Source organism: Delphinapterus leucas, chromosome 2 (genome assembly GCF_059928025.1).
Source record: "Delphinapterus leucas isolate spDelLeu-1000000601 "Yukka" chromosome 2, BTC_Dleu_Yukka2, whole genome shotgun sequence".
In the NCBI taxonomy this organism is placed as follows: Eukaryota; Metazoa; Chordata; class Mammalia; order Artiodactyla; family Monodontidae; genus Delphinapterus; species Delphinapterus leucas.
The window spans coordinates 160139540-160156848 of record NC_143130.1 but is presented as its reverse complement, the minus strand read 5'-3'; the positions used below and the strand labels follow the sequence as shown (position 1 = coordinate 160156848).

The window sequence follows — 17309 nt, the reverse complement described above, 5'->3', positions numbered from 1 at the left end:
AGCAATCAGAGAAGAAAAAGAAATAAAAGGAATCCAAATCAGAAAAGAAGAAGTAAAGCTGTCACTGTTTGCAGATGACATGATACTATACATACAAAATCCTAAAGATGCCACCAGTAAACTACTAGAGCTAATCAATGAATTTGGTAAAGTAGCAGGATACAAAATTAATGCACAGAAATCTCTGGCATTTCAATACACTGATGATGAAAAAAACTGAAAGTGAAATTAAGAAAACACTCCCATTTACCATTGCATCAAAAAGAATAAAATACCTAGGAATAAACCTACCTAAGAAGACAAAAGACCTGTATGCAGAAAATTATAAGACACTGATGAAAGAAATTAAAGATGATACAAACAGATGGAGAGGTATACCATGTTCTTGGATTGGAAGAATCAACATTGTGAAAATGACTCTACTACCCAAAGCAATCTACAGATTCAATGCAATCCCTATCAAACTACCACTGGAATTTTTCACAGAACTAGAACAGAAAATTTCACAATTTGTATGGAAACACAGAAGACCCCAAATAGGCAAAGCAATCTTGAGAAAGAAAAATGGAGCCGGAGGAATCAGGCTCCTGGGCTTCAGACTATACTACAAAGCTACAGAAATCAAGGTAGTATGGTACTGGCACAAAAACAGAAAGATAGATCAATGGAACAGGATAGAAAGCTCAGAGATAAACTTATGCACATATGGTCACCTTATCTTTGTTAAAGGAGGCAAGAATATACAGTGGAGAAAAGACAGTCTCTTCAATAAGTGGTGCTGGGAAAACTGGACAGCTACATGTAAAAGAATGAAATTAGAACACTCCCTAACACCATACACAAAAATAAACTCAAAATAGATTAAAGACCTAAATGTAAGTCCAGATACTATAAAACTCTTAGAGGAAAACAGAGACAGAACACTCTATGACATAAATCACAGCAAGATCCTTTTTGACCCACCTCCTAGAGAAATGGAAATAAAAACAAAAATAAACAAATGGGACCTAATGAAACTTAAACGCTTCTGCACAGCCAAGGAAACCATAAAGACGAAAAGACAAGCCTCAGAATTGGAGAAAATATTTGCAAATGAAGCAACTGACAAAGCATTAATCTCCAAAATTTCCAACCAGCTCATGCAGCTCAATATCAAAAAAACAAACTACCCAATGCAAAAATGGGCCGAAGACCTAAATAGACGTTTCTTCAAAGAAGATATACAGATTTCCAACAAACACTTGAAAGAATACTCAACATCATTAATCATTAGAGAAATGCAAATCAAAACTACAAGGAGGGCTTCCCTGGTGGTGCAGTGGTTGAGAGTTTGCCTGCCGATGCAGGGGACGCGGGTTCATGCCCCGGTCCGGGAGGATCCCGTGTGCCGTGGAGCGGCTGGGCCCATGGGCCATGGCCGCTGGGCCTGCGCATCCAGAGCCTGTGCTCCGCAGCAGGGGAGGCCACAGCAGTGAGAGGCCCGGGTACCGCAAAAAAAAAAAAAAAAACTACAAGGAGATATCATCTCACACCGGTCAGAATGGCCATCATCAAAAAATCTACAAACAATAAATGCTGGAGAGGGTGTGGAGAAAAGGGAACCCTCTTGCATGGTTGGTGGGAATGTAAACTGATACAGCTACTATGGAGAAAAGTGTGGAGGTTCCTTTAAAAACTAAAAATAGAACTACCATACAACCCAGCAATCCCACTATTGGGCATATACCCTGAGAAAACCGTAATTCAAAAACAGTCATGTAACACAATATTCATTGCAGCTCTATTGACAATAGCCAGGACATGAAAGCAACCTAAGTGTCCATAAACAGATGAATGGATGAAGAAGATGTGGCACATATATATCATGGAATATTACTCAGCCATAAAAAGAAATGAAATTGAGTTATTTGTAGTGAGGTGGATGGACCTAGAGTCTGTCATACACAGTGAAGCAACTCAGAAAGAGAAAAACAAATACCGTATGCTAACATATATACAGAATCTGAAAAACAAAAACAAAAAATGATCATGAAGAACCTAGGGGTAAGAGGGGAATAAAGATGCAGACCTTGTAGAGAATGGACTTGAGGATACGAGGATGGGGAAGGGTAAGCTGGCACAACGTGAGAGAGTGGCCTGGACATGTATACACTACGAAATGAAAGGTAGCTAGTGGCAAGCAGCCGCATAGCGCAGGGAGATCAGCTCAGTGCCTTGTGTCCACCTAGAGGGGTGGGATAGGGAGGGTGGGAGGGAGGGAGATGCAAGAGGGAAGAGATATGGGGACATATGTATATGTATAACTGATTCACTTTGTTATACAGCAGAAACTAACACACCATTGTAAAGCACTTATACTCCAATAAAGATGCTATTAAAAAAAAAGAAAGAAAGAAAAGTAATGTAGGGATTGTAAAGAAACTAGAATACTACTCTCACCCCCAAGGTAGCTCCTCTCCTGGAGTATGATCTGTAGAGTGTGATCCAGGTGGGTGTTTTTTCTGGTGGTCACACCAACTGGTCCAAACTGGTAGGCAAAAAGTGCAGATGCAGTGCCTGAGAGAGGGTCTCCACCCTGCCATGGAGAAAGAAGGGTAGGAGCTATTGCAACTGCAGCCTTGACTTCGCTGCTAGGAAATTACCGCACTTCCCTAAAGAGCCATGCCCAAGGGCATTCACCACTGCCCTTGAATGACTAAAGTTTGCAAACCAGCCTTGAGTTTAGCCTCCCTTAGAGAGGAGTGCCACGAGGATGAATGCAGAGCTGAACACAGACTGCCGCAGGGGGCTGGGAGAAAACTTCCTTGCAACAGCAAGTGAGACTTTTGAAAAAAAAAAAAAGCAGTTTGTTTCAGAGAAATTCTAGAGTCCCACCAAAAAGTCTGCAATGCATTGGGACACAAGGGATCAGCTCCGCGGTGGTCTGCTTGCCACCTCTCTCACCAGAATACACTCCATCAGTGAGGACTCTGCTTCTAAAATATCCTCTTAGCTCACTGCTTCTCTTCCCATCCCCTCTTCAATATATTTATTTTAAGATGTTCTATATAATTTCCAATAAAAATAAGAAATACTTAATATAGAAAGCTTGGAAAATATTTTAAAATGTTTAAAGAAGACAAAAAGAAAAAAAAAGAATCACTCCCAAGGCAACCACCCAGAGAGAGACTGACAATATTTTGGTATGTCTCCTTCCAGAGTTTAATGTTATGTAAGTTATGAATAAATACATCTATATACACTTTAATAGAACTGAAATAGAATTTGGAAAATTGAGCTCACACTGCAAACTCTGGAATCAATTGCTTACGTGTAATCCTATCTCTTGCTATCTGTGTCTCAGCTGTAACGGATGAGGCCTACTCACCTACATCAGAGAGTTGTTATAAAGAATAAATGAAATAATACAAGAAGCCTGTAATAACAGGACATAGCACATGTGGGATGAATAAATATATATGAGTTGTTACTGTTGTAATAACAGGACATAGCACATGTGGGATGAATAAATATATATGTGAGTTGTTACTGTTGTTGTTATTATCATTATTATTATTACTGGTTGCAGTTTGCTTTTTTTATACACATATTTTTTTTCTGTGCCTGAGAGGCAGTTTACAAGAATGAACACTGCTCCTGCTTCCCAATCAATACAGCAGCAGGAAACCTAAGACACTATCTGGTTTGATACCATTCTCAGCCAACACCCTGACCTTGCCAGCATCTTCCTGCAAGAGGTTGATGTGACAGGATGGTTGCGGCAGACTCGAATACCTGGAGGAGAAAGGGAAGGTTGTGGAGGTTTCAGCCAAGCCAGCATCACAGCTGTCCTCAATTACCACAAACAGATGTTGGCAGCTTGAATCATTAGAAATGCAACCCAATCACCTTGGCAATTTAATCCGCTTACTGGAATCTCCATGGATAGGAAGACCCTGCGCTCCCAATTCCCTCCATCAAGTCAATGAAGGTTACTCTCCCTATCCTGAGGAAAAGCAGCCCCAAGCATATACTCCACATGGCAAATCTCCATGGGGACTAGAGCAGTGGTTCTCAATCAGGGTAGATTTTACTCCCCACCAGTTACATGGCAATGACTGGAGACGTTTTTAGTTGTCACAACTAAAGGGAATCTGTCATTCAATCCAGTGGACTGCATCCAAGGGTGCTTTCAAACATCTACAAGGTTCAGGGAGCCCCCAAAAGAGAAAATTATCTAACCCCAAATGTCAATAGCGCCAAGATTAACAAACCCTTGATGAGAGACCCCAAACACATACATTAAAATCCTTTAAGTTAAAAGTGAGAAATGGCTGTCCCCAGTGAAACAGGTCATCTTGAAGGTCTGTAACAAAGATCACAGAAGTGGGAAGATTGGATATATTTATGAGATAAGGTAACTACATTCTCTATATCTTTTCTCTAGCTTGGGTGGAGGGGGAAGGGAGTCAGAGGATATATACATTCCTAAGTAAAGGGCTGCCATCCAGAAACCACGCAACTTAACATGGAAAGAACAGTGAGACTTCTGGGAACTTTTATATTCAAAGATCTAAGGCCCAACCTCAGGGGATAAAATAAAGCAGCCACCTTATGATGCTTAATTTTATAAGTCAACTTAACCAGGCCACAGGGTGCCCATATATTTAATTAAACATTATTTCTGGGTGTATCTGTGAGGGTATTTTTGGGTAAGAGTAACATTTGAATCAGTAGAGAAAAGTAGATTGCCCTCTCCAGTGTGGGTGGGCCTCATCCAACTTGTTGAAGGTCTGAACAGAACAAAAGGGTGGAGAAAGGAAGAATTCTCTGTCTCTCTGCCTGACTGTCTTTGATCTGGGACACTGTTCTTCTCTTGCCTTCACATTCAGACTCAGACTGGAACTTATACCATCGGCTCTCCTGGGTCTCCAGCTTGCTGACTACAGAGCTTGGAACTTCTTAGCCTCCATAATCATGAGCCAGTTCCTTATAATAAATCTCTTTATGTATACATCTACATATCTTGTTTCTGTGGAAAATCCAGACTAATACACTCCTCATGCTACACAGACGCTTTTTTCTCATTCTTCACAACTCAACTCAAACACAACCTCCTTAGCCAGGTTTTCCCCGAGTCCCTAACCTCACCTCTGTCTTATCCTCTGTCTCACCTCCCCTTTCCCTCCAGCTTCTTTCTCGATTTGTAATGCATGCAGGGATCTTGACTCTCATGCTCACTATTATAGCCCCATAACCCAGCACGATGCCTCATACACAGTAGATGGTTGATTTGCTGAGTGAATGCCTGATTGAATACCTAGATAGGACACATACAAGGAAGTCTAATACATAAGCTACTGTGGAGAGTGAGCTATTAAGTTATTCATTTATTTAGCTTTCACCGTGCTAAGGGCACTCAACTGAAGGAATCTAATGTGTAATGAGAACCACCATTTGCCAAGTGCTTTAATCTCACTGCAGATCTTTGAAACAGGTACTATTAGACCCATTTCACAGATGAGGAAACTGAGGCTCAAGGAGGTTAAGGCAGCTTCATGCATCACCAGCCTGAGAAGGAACAGAGAGGGAACTCAAATCTAGGTTTGACCTGAGAATTCTCTACTCTTATCAATACGCATGGTATACAAACATCTAGAAAACATATGGATCCCTGTTCCCAGGAAACTCACGATGAGCTAAAGAATCAGGAAATACATGATTAAAATCAACTGGAAGTTCTTCTGATCCAGCTTACGGTGTTCTCGTAATATGTGCTCTATAGTGTCATTTCAACAAGTCTCAAAATGCTGAGGGGACAGAGAGAGGAGAGCGGAAAGAGAGGTGTTTCATCAGGACGATGCACTTGGAGCAGCTGGGTGAGAATGTGAGCACTAGAGTCAGCTGGATGGGAGTTTGAATCCCAGCTCCGCCACTTACCTGTGTAAACCAGTCAAGCTATCAATTTTGTTGACTCTGTGATACCATCAATTTAAGACACACCACTACTTACTGTACAGTTAACAAAGTAACAGTGTTGACTAAACACAAAGTAGAGGTCAGGGCTTGTAAGATGCATCCTAATTTCTGAAATATTTAAATGTAAAAAAACATGCATATTAGAATCATGAAACATTGTGCTTTAATCTCTCTTGGCCTCAACTTTCTCTACAGAATGGGGATCACAACCTTCAAGCCATGGGGTTCTCTCACAGGCAAGCCCACCCCTAACATGCAGCACAGGGAGAGAGGGTCCTGCTTCTCCTCCCACCCGCAGCTCCATCTTGCACTGCCTGGGACCTCACACACGTGTGAGGGGCCACCCCAGTCTAAGCTCTGTCCACATATGCCTCCCCGCTGCAAGTGGCTGCACCTTGGTCACCCCTTGGGCCTGCGGGCAGTACAGTCTCACCTCAGGAGGAGATACCAGGAAAAGAGGCCCATGCAGGCTCTTCAAGTAGACTCGGGAATATGTGAGAAAAGAAGTCCAGGGTCCCAGTTATCCAGGGTGGGAGCAAGCTCAGGATGAGCAGGCATGCTTAGCCTAAGGACCCTCAACCCATGGGAAGGAGGGCAGCTAAGACCTGGAGCCCCCTTGCCAGGTTCCAAGGGTGGACAGGTTATGATGATCAAATACAATAACAGATGCAACACACCTAGTTCCAAGGCTGGTATCTAGTAGAGACTCTACAAATGCGTGTTTCCACACTCGAGTAGGAAAAGGGGGCTAAACAGAATAATGGATACAGCAGGAGCTACCTATCACTTGACACCTACTACGTGCAAGACAGTGAGTTACATGCTTTCTATTCACTTTTCGTTTAATTAGAAGAGCTGAAGATGTGCCCGAAAAGGAAACTGTGATCAGTTGGGGAGGCCCTAGATGCCAAGAGGTCTTTTTCACATGAGAGTCACTGTTGACCTGTCAGCGCAGGACTCACGTTATAAAGATTATTCTGACCAAAGGTTTCAAGTGCAGTAGAGGTAGGAGACTCAGAGAACTCGTGAGAGATGATTACAAAGTGGAAGTAAATGATGAAGACCTCATTTATGGTGGTGGGAATGGAAAGCAAACAATGGCAGGGAGAGAGATTTTGGAGAAGGAATCAGTCAGGTTATTGAAAAGGGACAAGGGAAACGAAGTACTCAAGAACTACAAGGGGACTGGGAATGTGATGGTATCACTGGAAGAAACAGGGAAGTTATAAGGGTTTCGAGGGAAGAGATAAATTCAGTTAGTTTAAAAATGACGATTCCATTATCTGGGTTTTTTAGAGCATCTACTGTGTACTCAGGCTTGTTTATACTTCTCTGCCTCTGCCTCTAGCATCTGTCAGAAATTGTCCCCAATGGTGCCACCGCAGAGTTCCCACAACTCAGTGAGACCATCATCTTGATTTCATACTATCCAGCAAGGCATTATTTTTCAGTCTGTCAAGGTACTCCACCATTACTGCATGGCCACAAAACTACAATTCTCCTACAATCTAAAATCTAAACTAGGATTTAGGATCCATACTAATGAAATGTGTACATTACATAAGCTTGTCTCCATCCTGCCCTTGTACCCACACTTGGAAACTCTGGATAGTCCAACAGGTATGGTATCATAGAAAATCATACTCCTTGAAGCTTTTAATCCAGGCTAGAAAATAAAGTTAATACAACAGTGCCATCTAGTGAATGACAAATGCCTCAAAAGGGCATGGATCCATCGCACATTTAAGATTCAGACATTTTACCCAAATAGACCCAGTGCAGAATAGGAATGGTATGAAATGAAGTTGCACTGTGTCATCGTCAACCCTCAGAAAAGTCCCTCCATGTGATCTGATATTGCCAAATTTAGGGGGAAATCTTAATGTAGGCCGTGTAAACGGAATAAAGAAATTAGTAGAAATCCATGGTTTCCTCTAGAGTCAAATGTTAAATAACAAGAATCTAACACTAATTAGTGATAAGATCTGCAACAGATTCCCATCTCCTGATGCTGAGCTCAACACCCTCTCTGGGACCCAAAGCTGATGGAAGCTCAGATACAGCCTCAGATACACCAGCAGCATATCCAGCTCTGTACTTAGTGTCAGGTGACCTAAGGCAAATGAAACCTCTCTGACCTTGTTTCTTCATCTGCAAAGCGACAATGATGATATAATAATACCTACTGATGAGGGGTATTGTGAGGAACTTTAGCAAAAGCCTGTAACACAATGGTTTAGCACAATCAAAGGGAGTTCCTTCTTCTAGTCTGCCCCTTCTCCTTATCTGCTCATTTATCAAATGAGGATGAGACATCTAAGTATTCGTTCCTTTAAAAAGCCAGCATGCAAGTTTTTACTCAATAAATATTGAGGCCCTACAGTGTGCCAAGCACCATTCTAGGCTCAGAGGACAGGCAAGGTTCCTCCCTGGTGGAATTAACCTATAATAAGAAAGGATCCTGGAAGAAAATACTACAGAATCACAGCATACTGAGAGATTATGGTCTGCTTTACATGATGGGGAAGGAAAGCCTCTCAGAATAGATTTTGACTGAGTTGACCAGGGAAAGAGGGGAAGACAGACAGAAGCTGAAATGAAAGAATATACCTTGTGCTCTCCCGGAATACAGGAGGGAGCAGTCACCAGGCCACAGTCTAATCGAGTCACCCGGCAAAGAAGGGGAGCTGAAGAAAGAGGTGTTCATACCCCAAGACAAGTAGCCTCTGCCCTTGATGGAGCCCTCCACACCATTTTCCCCCAGTGCCTCTCTGTCACCATTCCAGGGATGGGGTTCCATCTCAGGACTGCCTCTGAGTGAGCCATGCTGCCAGATGAAAGAAATAAAAATGAGCCGAAATCAGGACGCCCCTCCAGCTTTCTTCCTCCTCCTCCCCCATTTCCCTCCGGGACCCTGAAGGTCTCTCCTCAGGTGGCTCAATGTTTCATACATGGCAGCAACATTCTCCGTATTTTGGTTTATCTAACTTAGGGTATATTCCCATCCAAGAGGGCTGGTCTCCACTGCTCTTTGGCTTCGCACGTCACACAGCCAAATCGCAGAGGCCTGCAGAGAAGATCTGCCTGCCGGTAGATCTAAGTCAGTGCTTTCCAAAACTTTTAATTGTTCTCTAAAAAAAAAAATTTAAGCTCTATAATTCCACACTTTGGCTGGAAGATACAAATTTAAACAGGTTTCTTTTGGAAGGGTTTCTAAGTCCTCAATATCTTAATAAGAACGGTGAGTTTCCAATACAGTATATGCTATATTTCACAAAATCATTTGGCAGCAAAACCCTTTCTGTGCAGATTTTCTCTCGGAAATACACTTTAAAAAATGCACTTTAAAAATTTCATGTCTGCCTGATGCCGACTCTTGCACCAGACTTTGCTAGAATCGTCATGAGGCTTCGTGAAGCTTTTCCTAACGCATCACAGCTCCCCTTCGCTCACTTCCTATCCGATTGACCAACATGCCCCGTCTCCTCACACAACTCTCTGTCACTATTTCTATCACAGCCTCTCTAACACTTTGGTGCCCTTAACTGATTTTATGTTTGTCTCTTTTTACTTTATTGTAGGCCCTGTTAGATCAGGAAACTTGCTTTACGTACAAGCTTCCCGGGAAACTCATGGAAACCCCTGGTGCTTGCACAATGCATGGCACACAGTAGATGTTCCACGTGGGCAGGGAGGGAGAAGGATGAGGCGGCACCGACCCTGATTAGAAACATCATAGTCCCAGTTCCACAATTCGCCTTTTGATCAATCACAACCTCTCTGAGCATCATTTCCTTCTACAGCCAAACAAGGCTGAAAACGTTTGCCCTGGCTTCCTCCTCGGACTGATAGAGAACTCTAATGAGATCAGTGCAAACTCAACTTAAAACTGGAAAGTACTAGGCCAATGGAAGATAGCATCGTCCTTAGTATCCAGCCAACATATCCCCTTCATGCCTTCTCCAAAGAGGCAAGAGTACCATGCCCGCAGTGAGATGGCCTATTCCACCGTGCATATATTTTTAGCTAGAAAGATCCTCCCAGACACCAAAATAAAGCCTTTTCCTAAATCCTAACGCTTGGAATTTCTATAATGTAAGATAGATATTTCTATCCACACTAAATATAATTTAAAATACTTTAAAAGTGCACATTATTGGTTCCCTTCCTGAAATAAATTTGAAAGAGGAAGAATTCTGGGTCTTGAAAATGAGATTAAAAGAACTCTATATAGTTTTATCTTTTTGACAAAAGTGATTAAATTTTATTAATTAAAACAGGAGACCTATGATACATTCGGAATAAAACAATAGCAAAAGATAATGGCAGCAGCTAAATGTGCATAATACACAAATATATATTATTCTGATAATTGTGATTAAATGTTCCTCTCAAGATAACTGCTGTCTTCAATTTCCAACAATAAAATTAATTTTTCATTAAACACAGATCTATGCAACTGCTATTGCCATCCAATGGAGAAAGTGACCATCTTTTCCTCCACATTATATCTACCCGATAATCAGTCCCTGTTAACCTGTCACTCTCCTCCCATGAAAAGTCCAGTCCCTTAATGTCCTGCTTCCTCTGTTCAAGGTCAGTTGGTAGAGGATTCTGTCCTATAACACGCACTGGCCTAACCACAGAAGGGCTCCCTGGATGTAATAAGCATGAGTCACGTCCTAGTTCTACATTATTCTTTGCTGTTCCCTGATGCTAATTCACACACTGTTCAATTTGATAATTCAGGGTCCTTCTTTTTCCAGGAAACATGGACGTGAATGAAGTCAGCCCCTTCATCTCACTGACTCCTTCCCAGAGACCATCATCAAAGGTCCGTAATGAAGGCATAAATTCAACAGGCTTCAATCTTCAGGTTGGAAGGCATAAAAAGTAATGTAGCCTTTTCAACTACACCCAAACAATTGAGTATTTTACCCTGAAGATAATGGGCCATTTCCACAAATGTCCTTCATCCTCTCATATAAACATCATAAGTTTTAACATGTTGTGATTTGTAATAATTCTGCAGTATGTACTATCTCAGAGAACTAGACGTATTTATTCCTATATGCATTCTCTGATGTGTGGTCTGTCTTATGTATTGCTCACAGTGAGGCCTCGATAAAGCCTCTGCTCATATGTTTGCAGGGTTTCTCTTCAATGGACTCTTTCCTGTTGCCTAATACTTGAAGTCAAGGAAATGTTTTGCCACATCCCTTGCATTTGTAAGGTACAACTTCAGTATGTCCCATCTTGTGATCTTTTGGTAAGATCCTTGCCACAAAGGTTACATTTATGAGGTTTCTCTCCAGGATAAATATTCTGATACCTAGTGACAAGTGACCAATAATAAGAAACTTAGCCATATTGATTGCATTCATAAGTATGAAGGATTTTGTGAACCCTCAGTTTAAGGCACAACCCAAAAGCTTTACCACATTCAGTGCTTCTGTAGTGTCCTGTCCACTATGGAAAATCTGATGATTGGTGAGATGTGAGCCCTGGGTAAAGGTATTTCCCATTCATGGCATTTATGAGGTAACAATCTCCAGAATCAATTCCGTGGTGGATGAATTCCTTGATTTCCCTCCAGTATGACTTTCTCAGTGCAGCTAAGATGTGGAAACCTGTCAACACCGTTGCTTAAAGTCCCTCACCAATACAGATTCCCTGACAGTAAGTTAGCCTTGAAAGTACACTGAAGCACTTGTCACGCTCGTTATATTTGTAAGGTTTCTTTCCAGTATGAATTCTTTGGTAGAGCTTAATGTAGGAATTTTTACTAAAGACCTTGATACATTCATGAAAATTCCACTATTTCTACCTAGTATGGATTATCTGATGGTAAGTGAGGTTTTGCCATACTCATGACATGTGCATGGTTTCTCCTCTGTGTGAATCTCCCAGGACTTTAAAGTGTCAATTTTGAATGAAGATCTTCCCACATACATCACACGAAATACAGGTTTCCACTCTGTATTTATTACCTAATGTGTGGTGAGGATACAGATGTGAGTAAAGTCTTTTCAACACTCATTATTTTTCAAAGGTTTCTCTCTGGTATGAATTTTCTGATGAAGCAAAACAATGTTTTCGACTAAACACCTTGCCACACTCATTACCATTATAAGGTTTCTCTCCAGTATGAATGGTCTGATGACCTAAAAGATGTGAATTTTGACTAAAGACTTTCTCACATACATCACATTGATATGGCCTTGCTCCTGTGTGGGTTCTCTGATGTCTCATGAGGAATGAGGCATAACAAAAGGTTTTCCCACACTCGTTACATTTATAAGGTCTCTCTCCAGTATGAATTGTCTGATGAACTGAAAGATATGAACTTTGACCAAAGACTTTCCCACATACATCACATTTATATGGTTTTGTCCCTGTATGGATTATCTGATGTTTTTTGAGGAGTGAGACATAATAAAAGGCTTTTCCACACTCATTACATTTGTAAGGTTTCTCTCCGGTATGAATTCTGTTATGAACTCTAAGGTCTTTCTTTCTACTAAAGACCTTCCCACACACATTACATTTGTAAGGTTCCTCTCCAGTATGAATTCTCTGATGAATTACACGGTATGAATTCTTGCTAAAGATTCTTCCAATACGTCACACTTAGGTAATTTCTCTCCTGTATGGAGAATCTGAGGTCTATTGAGGTACGATACGTGCAGAAAGATTTTGCCACACTCATTACATTTTTAAGTTCTTTCCCTCTGTGCTTTCTGATCTCGTGTCACTATTAAAGACTGCATATAATTACTCCCATGTATATTACAAATGTTCACTTGGACACAAGGGGAAATTCCCTGAAGTGGTGAAAATGAGGCACTACCCTTCACACTCTTGTCAGCTTGATTAATTTCATCAATTTTCTCTTCACTTTTAAATATATGCAGTTCATCCAGAAAGCTTAATGGAAACCTATTTTCAACAGGCTTGATTCCTGCAACACTTCTTCCATTTCGATTTCTCTCATCAGCGAGATTATCATTTTGGTTTACTGGCATTCCTTTGCAATTTCCTTCCTCATCACTCTGCTGAGAATCAAATTCTCGTATATTTTCCCGGATGACTCTGAGGTAAAAATGTTTCATTTCATTCCAGTTATGTCTTTGGAACATCAGTGTTTGGAATACTTCTCCCCTATCAGTGTTTGCTTTTAGTTGCAATTTCTTAATCACATGTATATGAGAGATATCAAGGGAGAGCAGGTTCCTGTAGGTCTCCGACATCACGTCCCTGTACAAGGCCCTCTGAGCAGGGTCCAGGCATTCCCACTCCTCCTGAGTGAATTCTATGGCCAAATCCTCAAATGTCAGTTGTCCCTGAGAAAGAGCCATTTCTGACTCCTTTTCTTTTCCCTTCCTCCTCTTCAGGGCTTCTTCCTCAGACAATAGGAGTCTTTAGAGGTCATCTGTAACGGCAACGTCTGGATTTACGTAGGGTGGGGGGCCGGCTGCTGGGATTTAAGGTTCGTAGAGATGCCCACACCGGAAGGTGGAGAAAGGTGGACCGCACAGCACAGACTTAGGAGAAACCTACGCTTCCCAGTGTGACCTCTCTATAGTTTTTTTAAACAAAAACTAAGTTGGGAGCCACAAAGAGAAATGCCACTTTCTTCAGAATTTTATTTAAGGAAATATTCAGATTAAACTAGCCTTTATTGAATGCCTACTGAATAGAAAATACACCTAACATTCTAAAGCAAACTATGAGCATATTCATACTATCATATTAGAAAACCAGACACCAGATCTAAGCCTGAATTCAACTTAAAAAATAAAATTAAAAAACTAATACAGGAGGGACTTTTGTATGGGAACAGGAATAGGGTATCCACTTTGAAAAGCCACTCTAGAATTGAGGTTGTGACTTGTTATCTGATAATGTAAATGCAAGTCATTTTTGTTTTGTAATTATTTTTATTGTTAATAAATTCTACCCAGTTTGGATGAGGCCATCAACACGTTAATGTCAATTCAGGTTTTGAAAGAGAAAACGAGACAGCAGTCACAATCAAGATGCCCGGATTTCTCCCAATTACTGCCCCCAATTATTTTCACACCTATTGCTGACATGTTTAATCTCCTTCTCCTGGCCTAACCATCAGTCAGCTCGAATGGGGGAAGAATGCTAGCTAATGCATGACTCAACAGAGTGTAGGTCCAATTTAAGTAATTAGAAGCCTATTTCATTTCTTCTCTCCCACTCGTAAGTGCACTTGGAAGGAATGTGCATGCTGAGCTTCAGGCCTTTAACTTGCGGGGGGATGATGTATTGACCTTCTTTAAGCCCCTTTCCTTACCAGTAAACCCTTCTCTGTCTCCTAGGACACTGAAGATAATTTAAAGCTATTGGATGATAATCAATAAGCAAGGGTGGTCTCTATTGCCTGACTCAAAGGTCTTTGATCTAGTAAATCATCAATTACCGCTGCCTATATTAACCTTCCAGTTAACTGGGTGACCTGGACTGGTCCTCTTATTCTTCAGGTAGATGAGGACACGAGCCACACAGCAGTTTTCTGCTGCTGAAGTGAGTCTGCAGTTCACTTGGGCTTGGGGCTTGTCTCCAGTTTCTCTGCAAAGGACTTCCCTCCTCTCCTCAAGTGGTGAGAAATCTCTTTCCATTTGGCAAAGGCCTGAGGCATAGTTTTGTTGCTTGACTTGGGGACGTTCATATGCATCCCCTTCACTGGTTGCAGGCCTGTGAGCGCCAGACTATGAGGCTCTGGAGACTCAAATACAGGGAACGGGAATCTCTGACCAGAGGACCTTCATCTGTAACAAGTATCTTTGAATTGCACTTGGAGCAATACTGGGACAGTGATGAGCACAGGGGACTCTGTTCCAGGAAGCTGCATTTTAACAAACTGGGCAATTCTTTTGCACAATGAAGTTTGAGAACCTCTAATCTCAAAGGGATACAACAAATAAACAACTGACTTGCACAATTAAGTAAGAATGGAAGAGAGGCTAAATAAAGCTACTAGCAATTTGCTGTAGAACAGGAGAAAACAGAAAGAGATCAGAAGTTCATTGAATGCCCTTTAAACTGCCCATGAGGTGACTAGAAGGTGATGGTTGAGAATGGGAGGGATGATGTTCAGACAAAAGGAACAGCCTGGGCAAAAGCTCATGGAAATAAGAGTGCAGAGTTTATTTGGGAATTTGGAAATAATCCAATGAATTAGGGATTTGAGGTGTACAAGGTGGCGGGAATTGAAACTGACAAGGAAGTAGGAGTCAATCACAAAGCACCTGAATACAGTCCTTCAGAGAGTGAGGGCAGGGATCTGGTCCAATGATTACGAGCAAATTTAAATAATCAGAAATCACAGAGGGATGGAAAGAATAAATGGGATGGGGGCCAAAATTATTCAACATTCAAGATACCTTTACCCACTGCCTATTTCATACTTTATTCAGTCCCATATTAATTGAATGCCTGGCACAAGAGTAGGCTCCAAAGAAATCATGCTCAACAACACAAACATGGTCTCCCTTCCATCGTAGGGCTTACAGTTTAGCATTTACTATGTGGCAGGCACAAAAACCAAAATGGCACCTCAAGGAATTTACGGTGTAAAAGAGGATTGTCTAACACACACACACACACACACACACACACACTTACACACATCACAGTAAACCACAAGAAAGGCAGGAATGAAACGTTAGAGGACTAAGTGAAGAAGGACTACTTGAGAGGTTCCTTAAAGCATAAGCAAGATTTTTGGCCAAGGGAAGATGGAGGAATAGAGCATTTTAGTCAGAAGGAAAGGAAGCAATTAAAGGGAAACACAGAATGAAAACAATGAGGATGATGATGACATGGCAATAATGTGTCTACAATGTGATAGGCAGATCTGTCTTAGACCACACTTCCTATAATTTTTCTCTAAAACACCCTAACAATTAACATGATTAAAATTAGCACTGGTAAATAATAGTATAAACAAGAAGAAAATGAGGACCCATAGAAGAAAGGATAATATTTATAGCACGTTTTATGTTTTTCAAAGCATTTTTACATATATTATGTCATTTGATCTCCACAAACACCTTAAAAACAGAAAAAAAAGAGTATAAAAACTAGTAAACATTGTGTATTAAATGTCTAATCTTTCACTTTTATCCTAAACTCTTAAAACCTTCCATTCTCTTTTTTTTTTTTTTTTTTTTTTTTTTTGCGGTACGCGGGCCTCTCACTGTTGTGGCCTCTCCTGCTGCAGAGCACAGGCTCTGGACGCACAGGCTCAGCGGCCATGGCTCACGGGCCCAGTCGCTCTGCAGCATGTGGGATCCTCCCAGACCGGGGCACAAACCCGTGTCCCCTGCATCGGCAGGCGGACCCTCAACCACTGCGCCACCAGGGAAGCCCAATATCTTCCATTCTTAAGCGGTTTTTTGTTTCTTTTTTTTTCAAGGTATTTTCATTTTAATCAAAAACTAGTTTTACTGTTTTTAAGAGGAAAAATTAAAAACCAAAAATTGTCCATAATCCCACCACCCAAATATCCCTTGTCAATATTTTTTAACTTTTTATTTTAAAATAATTTTAAACTTAACAAAAAATCTGCAAAAATAGTACAGTTTCCATATTTCCTTCACTCAGCTTCTCCTAATTTTAACTGACACAATCATAAGTATTACAATTAGCAAGCCAGGAAATTATCACTGGCTGAAGTGAACCAGAGATCTTATTCAAATCTCACCAGTTTTTCTCCTCATGTCCTTTTTCTGTTCCCGCACCCCACGCTGCATTTAGTTGTTTTGTCTCTTTAGCTTCCAATCAAAGACATTTCTTCAGTTTACACTTGTCTTTCATGATCTTGATACTTTTTCTCAGTACTGGTTAGCTTATTTGGTAGAATGTCCCTCAATTTGAGTTTGTATAATATTTTCTGATTATTAGTTTGAGGTCATACATTTTAGGCATATGACAGAATATCATAAAAGTGAGGCTCTGCCCTTCTCAGGACATTGCATCAAGAGGAACATAATATGAACATGTCTCAGAACTTATAATTACACGGTTAAGGCGATGGCTCTTGAGTTTCTCTCCTGTAAAATTACTATTTCTTCCTTTGTAGTTGACAAACATCTTGGGAGAGATACTTTGAGACTATGGTATTATACTATTTCTCCTCAACGTTTGCCCACTGATTTTAGCGTCCTTCCACAGGTCGTCCTTGCAACAATGACTATCATGGTGTTGCCCGGTGGTGATTTGGTATTTCCCTCATTCCTTCTATATATATTAATTGGAATTCTTCTGTAAAAAAAAAAAGAGCTGTCTCTTCTCCCCATTTATTTGTTCAATTATTTAAA

General features: G+C 41.0%; 1 protein-coding gene across 1 annotated transcript; it reads right to left on the bottom strand.

Annotated features, from left to right (window-relative positions):
- Positions 1–11538: 11538 nt before the first annotated feature.
- On the bottom strand, positions 11539–14298 carry LOC111175947 (zinc finger protein 836). The gene is given in 2 exon segments (XM_022575870.2): positions 11539–12578; positions 12581–14298. Coding segments are annotated over 2 exon segments (1317 nt in total). The 5' UTR covers positions 13317–14298; the 3' UTR covers positions 11539–11997.
- Between the last annotated feature and the right edge of the window lie 3011 nt (positions 14299–17309).